This window comes from Carlito syrichta, unplaced genomic scaffold, assembly GCF_000164805.1.
Source record: "Carlito syrichta isolate Samal-C Ts95f unplaced genomic scaffold, Tarsius_syrichta-2.0.1 Scaffold304788, whole genome shotgun sequence".
In the NCBI taxonomy this organism is placed as follows: domain Eukaryota; kingdom Metazoa; phylum Chordata; class Mammalia; order Primates; family Tarsiidae; genus Carlito; species Carlito syrichta.
The window spans coordinates 11,671-25,805 of NW_007248884.1; the positions used below are offsets into that span (position 1 = coordinate 11,671).

Consider the following 14,135-nt stretch of genomic DNA (forward strand, 5'->3'; position numbering starts at 1 on the left):
GCCCGGCTAATTTTTTGATTTATTGTAGCGATGAGGTCTCACCAAGTTGCCCAGGTGGGTTTCGAACCGGCGGGCTCAGGCAATCCACTCACCTCATCCTCCCAAAGGCGCAAGATTACAGACTGAGCCACCGAGCCCAGCTTCCTGTGTACTTTTAAAAATTTCATTCTTGCTATTTCAAGGACAAAGATTTAAACACGTCTCCTTAATTAGTATACTATTCTACCAGAAAGATGCTCTAGAGATTATTACTTAGTGTCTCTCTGCATATTATGCTCTGCTATAACCAAAATGCTACATTGGTTCTAGTGGTGGCTGTGGACATGCTGGAGAAGAAAGGGATGAGTGGAGCTTGCATTTACCGGGTTGGGGTTCCATAAAGGTAAGGCCTGGATGCTGCGGAAATGGCCACAATCACAGCAGGGACTCCGTAGCCGACTGGGAACATGAGCTTCTTCACGAGTCTGTTCATGCTTGAGTAGTTGACCACCATCAGGTTCCGAGCGGTGAGGAAAAGGTGCAGGCCCTCCAGCAGCATCCAGGTGAAGGAGGCCAGGTAGAGGTAGTGTAAGGCACCGGCGATGGTGGCACACAGCACCTGGGAAAGGAGGGTCATGAGATGACGTTTTGTATGTGAAAACGCCCCTAGGCTTTCTCTATCGCTTTGCCATTGTTATGCAGAGTGGCTACTTGCCATTTCCACCAAGCAACAAGGCTCTTTTGTCTGCTTGACCCTGGAATTTCCTTTGAGTTGCAAGGTCATTTTATTAAGGTATCAAATACAGCATTGCTGCATGGGCCGGCATCTCTGGTCCAAGGCAGGGAGTCCTCTGAGACACCATCCATACCTCGGGTTCAGTTCTGTTGATTGCCGTGAGGAAGAGGAGGTGGGCCAGGAAGAGGCAGAGCGAAAGCTGCAGGTGCAGTGAGGTGCTGGTGTTCTGGATGACTTTGCACAGGAGGAAGGTGAGGGCCGCCAGTAGGAGGCACAGCAGGGAGAGGCCCAGCCCCATGTAGGTGATGATGGTCAACACGGGATCCTCCTCCTGGGACCCAGCAAAAAGAGTTCACTCTCATGCTTTCCTGCTTAAGGGTAATGACTTCACCATTTTTATTTTTGGCTTAGCAAATTCAGGAATAAAGGAGCCCGGTAAATTTGAGACACTGGTGGGTAAGATACTCTTAAGTTAATACTTTTGGAATATGATGAAATTCTGAACTGAGGGATTCAGCCACTGGGAGGATTGATGGATAAAAGAGAGTCCTTACTCAACACAAAGCTATAGGCCCCTCAAGGGTCTGTTTTTTTCTTGACCTTTGTGTCTAACTAAGCTTATAGGTTGACGTGTGAGGCTTGGGTAGGTGCAAAACTCCACACTGAACACCATCCTCTGTCCACATTACATCATGCCATGTGACAGAATTTGTATCTCAATATCCAGCTGTCAACTTCCTATCCCAGACACTGCTCGCTTCAATTCAGCACCCCATTGGACACTAATCCTTATAAGTATAGCACCAGATCCTTGGTTAAAGGAAGAAAATTTCTTTGATGATGATGGTGGCTTGAGTCACATTTCTCCACCTCTTTCTGCAAATCATCTTAAAGCTATGAGGGAAATAGAAAAAAAAAACATAATACCAATTCCATGTCAGTGTGACTAGGGGAGAAAGGAGAGAGATGGGAGGAAGTTAGAAGCAGTTGGAAAGAAGGAGGAGGGGAGGAAGGAATAGGGAGGGAATGTGCAGGTGATTAAAAAATTGAAGCTAAGTTCTGTCTTTCTCCTCCCTTCCCTCCCTCCCTCCTCCTTCCCTGCTCCCTCCCTTCTTCTTTTCTTTTCTTTTCCCCTCCTTCCCTCCCTCTCCCTTCCTCTCTCCCTCCCTCCTTCTTTCCTTCCTTCCTTTTTCCTTCCTTCCTTTTTCCTTCTGACAGGGTGTGACTATACTACATAGGCTGGCCTCAAATTCCTGACCTCAGAGATCCTCCCACCTGAACCACCCAAGTAGCTGGGACTACAGGTGGTAAGCCACTGCACTTAGCTAAAATTTTCTTTTCTTTTTTCTTTTTTTCTTTCTTTATTTTTTTTGAGTTGGAGTCTCACTCTGTCGCCCAGACTGGAGTGCAGTGGCCGCTCCCGGCCACCGCAGCCTCGACCTGCTGGGCTCCGGTGATCCTTCCGCCTCAGCCTTCCCAGTAGCCGGAATTACAGGCGTGCACTACCACGCCCGGCTGATTTTTTGATTTATTGTAGAGATGAGGTCTCGCTGCCCAGGCGAGTCTTGAACCTGCAGGCTCAGGCAATCTACTCACCTCAGCCTCCCAAAGGTGCGGGATTACAGGCTGAGCCACCGAGCCAGGCTTCTCTTTTTTTTTTTTTAATTTTTATTTTAAAGATATGGGGTGTAATTCAGGGTTAAGTATACAAAGGTTCGTTATGCAGGTGCCCAGTTGATGAGATGCGCCCCCTCCCCTGGCAGATTCCCACTGCCAATCCCGCCTCCCACCCCGCCTGACAGTTTCCCACTACTGCCAATCCTCTTCTTATAGTAATATGATCATTGTTCAAATTCCGCTTGAGTGAGAACATGTGATAGTCAGTTCTTTGTTTCTGTGATAGATCACTCAATATTATGGACTCTAAGTCCATTTAAGTTTCTGTGAAGTTCATAATTTTGTCCTTCGTATGGCTGCATAATAGTCTATCTTGTATATGTACCACATTTAAAAAATCCAGTTCTCTTTTGATGGGCAGCACGGTTGGTTCCATGTTTTTGCTATTGTGAATGATGCTGCAATAAACATGTGTGTGCAGGTATCTTTTTCATAGAGTGGTTTGAGTTCCTCCAGGTGTATTCCCAGTAGGGGGATTGCGGGGTCATATGGAAGGCTGATTTTTAAATCTTTGGGGAATCTTGGCTAAAATTTTCCAAAGGTGCATTATTTATACTATTTTGACTTTTACAGTATTTAGGTAAGTTTGAGATGTTCCCTAAGAAAATGTTTGCAAATAAATAACAAGCCCTCCAGGTGATTTTGATGCCTACTAAATTTTGAGAACCTTTGGTAATAACGACAAAAAGCTATTTCCCTACTATAGCTCCCACAAATACGTAACTATATCATGAGCCAATAGAAAGACAGACCAAGGATGCTAACAAACTGTTTTATGTGGTGAAAATAGAAATAGCTCTTAAATCAAGATATTCATTTCACTCATCAGTGGAAGAATGGATAAAGAAAATGTGGCATACACACACACACACACACACACACACACACACACAGTGGAATACTATGTAACCATAAGAAAGAATGAAATAATGTCTTTTACAGCAACATGGATAAAACTGCAGGCCATTATCTTAAGTTAAACAACTCAAGAACAGAAAAGGCAAATATTGTATGTTCTTACTTACAAGTGGGAGCTAAACATGGATGTAGAGAGTGGAATAATACATTCTGGAGACTCAGAAGGGTGAGAAGGGTGAGAGATAAAAAATTACCTATTAGATACAATGTTCACTATTTGGGAGATGATTAAACTAAAAGCCCAGACTTCTCCACTATGCAGCAATATGTCCATGTAAGAAAACTGCACCTGTACTCCTTAAATTTATGCAAAGAAGACATAAAAATGTTCCTAGACATCACATTTACTTCTCAGATGGGCAAAAATCCCCAAAGCTTGATAATAACTTTACAGTGAGGGTGTGAGGAATCACACACTTTCATATAATGCGAGTGAGAGTGCTAACAGGTGTAGCTGCTATATGAGGGAGGAACCCCCCCAAAACCCTGGAATTTATCTTTTAAAAATTATGTATTTACTCTTACATGTTTAAACTCCAGTCACTTTCAAAGTACTCTCCATTTAACGTAATACACCTATCGAGATACTTTTTCCATAGTCCAAAACAGTTTTTGAACTTGTCAATTATGATGCCATTTAGAGCTTCTGCTGTTTTTTATTTCACCTCTTTTATGTCAGTAAAATGTTGCCCTTTGAGGACCTTTTCATCTGGGGGAGCACCACTTTGACTAGCATTTCGTTTTTGCATTTTTATTCAGATTGTAAACCGAATATATAATATATGTATATATATTTCTTCATTTACATTGCATCCTTACATCACTATCTGTCTCACTATCACTAAGTTCACTGTTTTCATTGTTGGCCTCAGAAATCTCATCTGCATATATTTCTTCATTTTCCATAGTTATGGTAAATTATTTTTAACGTTGAAGTATGAAAGCCCTGAAATATCAAAATGCAAGGACACAACACTAATCACATGAAAATAATGACCAACTTGCAATTTTTACCAACTACGTAAATCAATAACAACATTGCGCAGACGATATCAGATAATTATCTCAATTAACTTTCTCTCTCCTTGTCTTCTATTCATTTTCAAGCAAAATATAATAACACATACATATGACAATGTTGCAGCATTCAGAAACAGAATTTGGAATGAGTAAATTCACATCAGCAGCAACTAGGAGCCGAATTTGGAATGTTGTATATTCACGTCAGCAATTGCGAATGAGTTAAAACAATTTACAGCTCACACACTCTGACTAATTCAGACGCCCTTGTCCACCAGCCATAACTACAGCTTTGATTGGACAAAAGACCGATTTTAGTAACTTTCTCCTGATATGAGACCACTGACTATGGACTTGTCCTGCCTGGGTTACAGAGTTCGCACACTTGTGTACCTTCATATCCTGGAAAAATATTTTGAAATATAGGGCCAATGAAAGGACATACGAAAAAGTGCTCAGCCTCACTCAACATCAGAGAAATGCAAATCAAAACCACATTGAGATACCCAGTAAGAATGGCCATCATTAATAAAACAAACAATAACAGATACTGGCTAGGGTGCGGAGAAAAAGGAACACTTCTACATTGATGGTGGGAATGCAAACTAGTGCAACCTCTTTGGAAGACAGTGTGACAATTTCAGAATGAACTAGAAATTGACCTTCCATATGATCCAGCAATCCCCCTATTAGGAACATACCCAGAGGAACTCAAATCATTCTACAAAAAAGATACCCGCACACGCATGTTTGTTGCAACTCTATTCACAATAGCAAAAAACATGGAACTAACCATGCTGCCCGTCGAAGCTGGACTGGATAAAAAAAATGTGGTACATATGCACAAAGGAATATTATGCAGGCATAAGGAAGAACAAACATGGACTTTGCAGTAACTTGGATGGATTAAGAGTTTATCATACTCAGTGATCTATCACAGAAACAAAAACCAGAGTACCATATATTCTCACTCAGAAGTGGACCTTGAGCAATCATCACAATACTATAAGAAAAGAATTAGCAGTAGTGGAAAACTGCTGGGGGGTGGGTGGGATTGGCAGTTGAGGGAAGCTGCCAGGGGAGGGAGAGGCACACCTCATTAACAGGGGTACCTGCATAATGAACATTTGTATACCTAACCCTGAATTGTACCCCACATTAAAAAAAAAGAAATATAGAACCTAACTGTAATGGATTTGAATGTTAAGTCTCCACTCCAAAGTAAACATGAGTTGTATGTAAAAAGCATGTTTGCTGAATGTGCATGTGTCAGGATCACCTTCATTAATATTGACAGCTCCTCCTATAGCCTTTTGAATATGTATGTTTCACCAACACATTCAGCATAAAGCTCCTATCCTGGCCCCTCCTCCTGCAAAGTGCCTGTCTCTGGTGATGGCTGGAGGCATGCTTCCCAACCTGTGGGACAGTCACCTTGAGGCTGTAGCCCTTGACAAGAAATAAAGTCTCCTCTCTCTTTCCAAGATTAAAGATATATTGGGGGTGCCAAAAAATATATACACATTTAAAAAGATGCTAAGAGATATTCGCTGTAATCAGACATGCTCAGAGTCTTACAAGTTCTAAATATATATTGTACATATATATGGAGAGGGAGAGGGAGAGAGAGAGAGAGAGAGAGAGAGAGAGAGAGAGAGAGAGAGACCCCAAAATGTATACACACTTTAAGAAAGGAAAAATCTGTTTTAAAATTGTAATACTCAATAAGATGACTACAAGTCACATTTGACTTCGGTAATTACAAGAAGTGCTCAAAGTGGTCACCATCAAGGGTCCAGACGTGTCTGTTGCAGCTTTAAAAAATATGCCATGTTGAAATACTGACCCACAGAAACTGTGAGATAATACATTTTTTAAAGCTGCAACATTTGTGGGAATTTGTTACGTGGCAATAGATGCAGAGTGCAGCCCCTCCCCTCCTCACCTGCACATTGGAGTGAGCCATGAGGACCGCAAAGCTGCTGAGGTGGGTGCACTGGCAGGTGGTGCTGCTGTCTCTGGTGTCCACCATCCAGCAGTCTGTGGTGGCCCAATGACCACACCCATCCTGGCCACGCTCCCAGAAGACGCAGAACACCTCTTGCCTCTCCTCAGGGGTCACTGACTGTAAAAAGAGGGCACAGGTGTGAACTGGTAATTCTGATTCTCAGAGAGGCTGACCCAAAGCTGGCTCAGGAAGGGCTGATTTTGGGGGAGATGATCCCCCCACAGCAGAGTCCCCTGAACCCCAAGGCTGAGCAGGAAGGCCGTGCCTGGGACTCAGGCTCCTTCCCCACCCATGGCCCCATCCCTCCAGCAGTTACATGGTGGAAGAAGGTGAAGATGACTGGGGAGCTGAGATTCTGGGTGTTTTTCTTGCTCAGAAAGGCAGAGATGACATTTGAGAGCAGCGAGCTTTTGTGCAGCGCTGCCTGCTTTTCAGGCTCCAGGAACACGGGGGCCTCAGCCATCAGCTTACCCATCCCTGGAGTGGAGACAAGGCCTACCACAGAAGGGCCTGTGGGGCAAGGTCAAGGTTATCATTTTGGGGTCCCCAAGAGGACTTTCTGCTCCTTAGATGGACTCTCCTCTTGTGGCCCTCCCCCGCCCCACCCCATACTTCCTTTTACTCTTTTAATCTCTTAATTTTCACATCCTTCCTCTCCCCCATTTCAGCTATTACCTGTGTCACCAGATTCCTGTGCCAGATCCCAGTTCAGCTGCATTTTTGTCTGATTCTGATTCAAGGTGACATTCCTGACTCCTTGCTTCTGCACCTCCAGGGACAGTTCTGTAATTTTGGGAAATATATATGAAGAGTTAGATTAGAAGTTGTGCCCGCAGTGGTTAATATATATGATTATATACATAGCTTGAAGTTACAGAACACACACACACACACACACAAACACACACACAAACACACACACACACACACACACACACACACGTATGTATGCATATATAGTCCAAAGTTACAAAGGATTAGAAGAGAATAATATGAGCAATTTTACAACCATAAAGTAGATAACCTAGATGAAATGGACAAATTCCCAGTGACCCACAAACCACCAAGACCAACTCAAGAAGAAACAGAAAATCTTAAGAGCCCCATAACAGACAAACAGATTGAATCAGTAATCAGAACCTCTCAAATGCACAGCTCAGACTGAATGGCTTCACTGGTGAAATCTACCTATTGTTTGAGGAAGAATGAATGTGAATCCTTTGTCAACGTCTCCAAAAAACAGAAGAGGATAAAACATGATTTACATAATTCTACGATGTCAATGTAACTCTGACAACAAAACCAGATAAGGACATCACAATAAAAGAAAACTGTAGACCAATATTTCTTATGAAAATGGCTGCAAAAATATTCCATAAAATATTAGGAATGCATTTAACCAAGGAGGCTCAAGACTTGTAAACAGGAAGCTGCAAAAGTTTTTGAAAGAAATTAGACTCTGTAAAAATGGACATCCTGTGTTCATGGGTTGGAAGACTCCATATTGTTAAGATAGTAATACTATCCAAAGTGATCTATAAGTTTAATGCAATCTTTATCAATATTCGAATAGCCTATTATAATTATTTTGCCAAACAACAAAATTCATCTTAAAATTAATATGTCATTGTAAGGGGCTCAAATACCCAAGAAAGTCTTGAAGACCAATACATTTGAAAGATTTACACCTCCTCATTTCAAAACTTACTACAAATCTGCAATAATCAGAACAGTATGGTACTGGAATATTGGCCAACAGAATAGAACTGAGAGTCCCAGAATAAATCCATCCATCTATGGTCAACTGATTTTTCCACAAGTATTAACAAGGCTATTCAATGAGGGAAAGGATAATCCCTTTAACAAATGGTGCTGGGATTACTGGGTATCTACAAGTAAAAGAAATAACTTGGACCCCTATCTTACACAACACACAAACATTAACTCAAAATAGGTCAAAGCTCTAAATTTAGGAGCTGAAAATAAAACCCATCAGAGAAAATATAGTGGCAGATCTTCCTGGTCTCAGATTTGGCAATGAATTCTTAAACATGACATCAACTGCACAAACAACAACAGGAAAGGCAGATAAAAAGGGTCCCATCAATATTTAAAGCATTTGCTCTTTAAAGTGAAAAGACTATTAAGAGAATGAAAAGACAACTACAGCATGGGCGAAACAATTTGCAAATTGCATATCTCATCATGGACTGCTATGAGAATACATTAAAAAAATGCTTACTACTCAACAACCAAAAGACAAATCCAGTTACAAAATGGACAAAGGACTTGAATAAACATTTCTTCAGAAAAGTTGAAGGAATGGTGAATATGCACATGAAAAGATGTTAAACATCATTTGCCATTAGGGAAGTGCAAATCAAAATCACAATGAAATATTAACTCAGATATACTAAAAAGGCCATAATAAAAACAAAACAAAAGAAACAAGTTTTTGCTAAGGGTATAAAGATTGTAACTCTTGTATGTTTCTCGTGGGAATGGAAAATGGTACATCCAATTGGAAAAACAGTTTGGCAATTTCTTTTTTCTTTTTTTTTGAGTTGGAGTCCCACTCTGTCGCCCAGACTGGAGTGCAATGGCATGCTGCGGGTCACCACAGCCTCGACCTGCTGGGCTCTGGAGATCCTTCCGCTTCAGCCTTCCAAGTAGCAGAAACTACAGGTGCACGCTACCGTGCTTGGCTAATTTTTGATTTATTGTAGAGATGAGGTCTCGCCAAGTTGCCCGGGTGGGTCTCGAACCCGCAGGCTCAGGCAATCCTCTTGCCTCGGCCTCTCAAACTGTTGGGATTACAGGCTGAGCCACCGAGCCTGGCCCAGCAATTTCTCAAAATGTTCAACATGGAGTTACCATATCACCCAGCGAATTGAATTCCATTCCTAAGCATCTACCCCAATGAACTGAGAACAGTTATTCAAGGGAAAACGTGTACACCCATATTCATAGCAGAACTATCACAATAGGCAAAAGATGGAAACAACTCAAATACACATTGACTGATGAACTGATCAACAAAACATAATATATCCATATCATGGAATAATATTCAGTCATAAAACGGAATGAAATACTGATATATGCTACAACATGGATGAACCTAAAGAATATTATGCTAGGTGGAAGAAGCTAGACCAAAAGTTCACTTATTGTATGATTCCATTTATAGGAAATATCCAGATTAGGCAAATCCATAGACACAGAAAGCAGATTAGTGGTTGCCAGGGGCTGGAGCAAGGGAGGAATGAAGACGGATTGCTTAGTAGGTGCAGTGTTTACTTCTGGGGTGATGAAAATACCTTAGAAATAGAGGTGATGGATATACTAAGTTCTTAAAATGGCGATTCTTATGCCACGTGAATTTTAGCACAATAAAACAGATCATACTTATATATCAGCTGATAGTAATTTCGTTCTTCCAAATTAGTTTTTTTGAGGTTGTGTCTATTTTGTTATTTTAAATTCTTCGTCATACTTATTTTATTGCTGATAATTTACATAACGATGAAAATGTATATTATCTCCAAGCTGATGTGTTTCTTTTTAACCTTCTTTAGCTTATTTATGAGAAGAACACTGACATTCACGGGTGGCCACTTGGCCCTAGTGGGATTGAAGAGGAATGAGTCGGTGAAAGGGGGGAGCAGGAGCATGGGGCAGCCCCTGAACTTACCTGTGCCTCCAGAATAATTGAAGGTCAGCAGCCCATTGGGAAGGGTCTTGCTCAGGCCTCTCAGGGAATCCTCCAGATCATACAGCAGGTGAGTGGCCACACAGCGCTGCTGTGAGTGGGGCAGGGTCTCCAGATCTCCGGGGGTCTTCAGCAACTCATCCACATTCTGCATGAGGCTCTAGGGGGATAGGGACACAGAGCCCGTGAGCCATAGGTCAAAGGGATGCACGGAGACTCTGACCACTCAGCCCTAGCGATCAGAACTAGAGACTGTCTCTTTGGGGGATACACATGGCACTGGATGGGATTCCCCCACTGAATGGGATTCCCTGGGTGATCCTTTATCCTGGAGTATAGCCCCACGAAAGTCATCCCTCTCTTGAAGTGTCAATCATCTCATTAACCCAAAGTTTAGGAGCAGCCAGAGGAAAGATGGGAAGTGCACTTGGAGTCTAATATAGTGTACAACTCTCCCCCATCCCTGAAAGATGTGGGGAGTCAGGCCAGCTACCACTGTACTGGGGCCATCTCCTCCTGGATGTAAACTACCTAAGGTCTCTGTGGATTGCTGCCACCTTGTACCTGGGGGTCCTGCCCTTACCTCGATGGTGGTCTGGACCGAGGATGAACTCACGTCTCTGCTTAGATTTTGGAGTTTGTCAAAAAAGCGGGAGAGACTCTTGGGAGAGGAGACAAGAGGGAGTCAGAGAGTTTCTTGGGTGGTTGGAGAGCTCAGAGCAAAGGAAGAGCTCCGAGGCAGTGCTTTACAGAGGGATTTCCTGCCCTCCGGGTCCTGCAGGGCCACTTACCTGACTGTTGATTTCAGTGGGCGGGGTCCAGGTGGGGAAGAGCATCTCTGCAGGGAACAGGACAGGGGCTCAGTAGGGATGTGTGCTGTGGGGGGTTGGAGGGGGAGATCCTAGGGTCACATCAGACCAAGTACCTTCACACACAGTTGTGTTCTTGTTATTCTGGAGCCCAGGTTTGGGCTTCCAGCCTGGGCCACAGCGGCACATGTAGGAGCCCACGGTGTTGACACAGATGGTGGAGTTGTGGCACCGATGCTGCCCGGAGCTGCACTCGTCCACATCTGGGGACACAAAGAGGGGTCAGGCCCTGTCCCAGCCAGATAGGGTCCCCTGTCCTGCCTGTGCCCCACCTCGTGCCTCCCCGTATCCTGCCCCTTGGGTGGTGGACGCCGGGTCAGGAGGCCTGAGTGCGGCGGGCAGCCTCTGTGGAGGCACCCCTAGTAACAGGCTGCTGCCTGGGGTTCCCCCAGCTTCTCCTTCGGTTCCCAGCTCCTTCTCCGGGACGCCCTGCTCTTTTCACATGGCGTCTCAGAAGAATCAGTGCCGGGCACAGCGCCATTCTGCGAGGGGTGTGTGGGTGCCCTTGGACATGGGAGCAGGAGCTTGGGGTCTCTGGAACGCGGGATCTGGCTTTCGACCTTCGCAGACAGTGTCGTTTGGGCCGTTGGGGGAGCCGGGAATCGGCGACCAGCCCGGGCGGCAGCGGCACTGATAGCCGCCCACATTGTTGAGGCAGTGGGTGGAGCTGTGGCACGAGTTGTGTCCGGAGGTGCATTCATTCACGTCTGAGGACAAAGTGGAGGTCAAGCCCTGGCCCTGACCGGCTCAGCCCTTCCCTGCATTCACTGCACCCACTTTCCTATCTGTCCACTGCCCCAGACCGGGCACCACGGCTGTACGAGCTGCCGCTTGGTGACCTTCAACTTCGCTTTCAAAGCAAGTTATGGTGGCCTCCCTGCAAGACGGACACAGTAGGGACCGTGGTCCCCAGTCTATAGGAGGTGTCACCAGGAGGGAAACCGAGTCACAGGGACTGGACTTCTTGGCCAAGGACTCTGACTGCTCCCTCCCCGGCCAGGGCAGAAGATCCCCTCTTAGAAAAAGAAGTGACACCTTCCACTCGCCCATGACAGTTGAGGAAGGGGTGAGGCCTGCAGCTGCACGGGGGAAATTCAGGCCCAGAGAGCCCTGCTGCCTCCCTGTCTTTCAGTGGGAACTTCCAGGGGGAGGAATCCTCCACCGGGGGCCTGGTGGGGCCTTGACCTGGGGGGACCCCGTGTCTCTTCTCCCCCAGCTCCATCCCAGCTCCTGTCCGGCCTCACAGTGTCCTCGCCTCACAGTGTCCTCTACCTGCGCAGAGCCTCGGGTCCTCTGGCCTGAACACAAAGCCGGGCTGGCACAGGCAGGTGTAGCTGCCCGGGGTGTTGACGCAGGTGCCGTGGCTCCTGCAGAGTCTGGGGTTCTGCTGACATTCGTCCACGTCTGCAAGCAGAAGGGCGGCAGAAGGGCGCCTGCAGCCGGGGGTGCCCTTCGGGCTGGGGGTCGGCCACGGAAGCATCCAGAAGGCGCTCCTCCCATTCCCGACTGGCACTGAGGCATCCACTGGCTCAGTGGTGGCCCAGACCCTCTTGTCCAGAGGCCAAGGACTCCTGGCTCCTCTGCCGGCCTGGGTAGCTCCATCTGGGGCGGGGAGCGCCACAGCCCCCCAGGGCCGGCCTGGGGATTCGGGGCAGACACCAGGGTGGGTCTTCCCAGGACCAAGTGGGGGAGACGCTGCTTCTCCAGCAGGCCGGGTCTGGCTTCCCTCGGCCTCCTCCCCAGGGCGGCTGCTCACTGGCCGAGTTTTCCTTGGAAGCCGGTGGCCCTGGCAGGACGGTGCTGTCCCATCCACGCTGAGAACCAGCTCTGGAGATGAGGCTCAATGGCTTGGGGGAGGGGGCGCCAGGTCGGTGGCCGGGGCGGGGGACCTTGGAGGTGGCTTTTTCTTTCTTTTTTTTCTTTTTTCTTTTTCAATTTTTTTTTTTTTTGAGTGGGAGTCTCACTCTGTCACCCAGGCTGAGTGCAGGGGCACACTCATGGCCATCGCAGCCTCGACCTGCTGGGCTCAGCGGATCCTTCCGCCTCAGCCTTTCAAGTAGCTGGAAACACAGGCGCACGACACCGTGCCTGGATAACTTTTGATTTACTGTAGAGTTGAGGTCTCGCCATGTTGCTCAGGCTAGTCTGGAATTCATGGGCTCAGGCAATTCTCTTGCCACCACCTTCCAAAGTGCTGGGATTACAGAAGTGAGCCACCATACCTGGCTTTTTTTTTCCTCCTATTTTAGAGACAGGGTCTCTCACTGTCATCCAGACTGTAGTGCAGTGTAAGCCTCACCACCACGCTTGGCTAATTTTTGGTGTTTTTTTATAGAGATGGGATCTCTATTGCCCAGACTGGTCTCAAACTCCTGGCCTCAAATGATTTTCTTGCCTCAGCCTCCCAAGTAGCTGGGACTATAGGTGGGCACCACTGCACCCAGCTAACTATTTTCATTTTTGTAGGGACAGGCTCTTACTCTGTTGCCCCGGCTGGACTTGAACTCCTGGCCTCGAGCGATACTCTCACCTCTGCCTCCCAAAGGGCTGGGATTACAGGCATGAGCCACAGCACCCACCCCTTTTTCTGATCCCCGGAGAGGCATCCCATCTGTGGCTGTGGCAATAGTGGTGAGAATCTACGAGTGAGCAAAGCCAGCCAAAGGCCCAGTGGCTGGACCAGGAGTAGATACCGATGGGGTGGTGGCAGCTGATTCTGTCATCTCGTTCTTTGCATTCCAACAGGGACATGAGCCTGCAGGCCCCACCAAGTGGGCACAGCTTCCATTTCTGTCCCCCCGTGGTCCAGCCCAGGGCTGGCCTTGGGGGACGCTTGGGCCTGGGGCAGTGGCCCCGGCGATGCTGTCTCTTACTGTCCAGACCAGAACCTTGTCCTTCTAGTGTGTTTGGGGTCGATGTCACCCTGCCCACTCCCTGGCCACGGCATCACCCCAAACCTCTGTCTCTGGAGTTGCTGTCAGGCCCGTGACCGGAAACTCTCAGGGAGAGTCAGGGCGGAGCCTTGCGGGAGGAAGGGGCAGAGGCCGAGCACCCAGGAAGGTCATCAGGGCCCCAGGAGGCGTCTTCTCCAGGCGGGGCTCTTGGCTAGGAATAGCTGTCCGGCCCCTGCCGGTTTCCGGGTAGGGTCTGGGGTCCCTTACAGTGGAGGCAGGGAGAGTTCCAGGCGTGGCTGAGCCACGTGGGCCCCAGTGGGAG

At 46.7% G+C, this 14,135-nt stretch overlaps 1 protein-coding gene across 1 annotated transcript in view; it reads right to left on the minus strand.

The window, feature by feature from the left end:
• ADGRE2 (adhesion G protein-coupled receptor E2) overlaps nt 1-12,746 on the minus strand; it is a gene marked incomplete at its 5' end in the record, with an annotated part of 21,391 nt that extends 8,645 nt beyond the window's left edge. The window contains 11 exons of the mRNA XM_021713904.1: nt 363-598; nt 849-1,046; nt 6,276-6,455; nt 6,655-6,848; nt 7,014-7,121; nt 10,033-10,210; nt 10,634-10,711; nt 10,842-10,888; nt 10,976-11,122; nt 11,480-11,626; nt 12,192-12,746. Coding sequence (XP_021569579.1) covers nt 363-598; nt 849-1,046; nt 6,276-6,455; nt 6,655-6,848; nt 7,014-7,121; nt 10,033-10,210; nt 10,634-10,711; nt 10,842-10,888; nt 10,976-11,122; nt 11,480-11,626; nt 12,192-12,746 — 2,068 coding nt within the window. The remainder of the gene's footprint in view (nt 1-362; nt 599-848; nt 1,047-6,275; nt 6,456-6,654; nt 6,849-7,013; nt 7,122-10,032; nt 10,211-10,633; nt 10,712-10,841; nt 10,889-10,975; nt 11,123-11,479; nt 11,627-12,191) is intronic.
• Nucleotides 12,747-14,135: the final 1,389 nt, after the last annotated feature.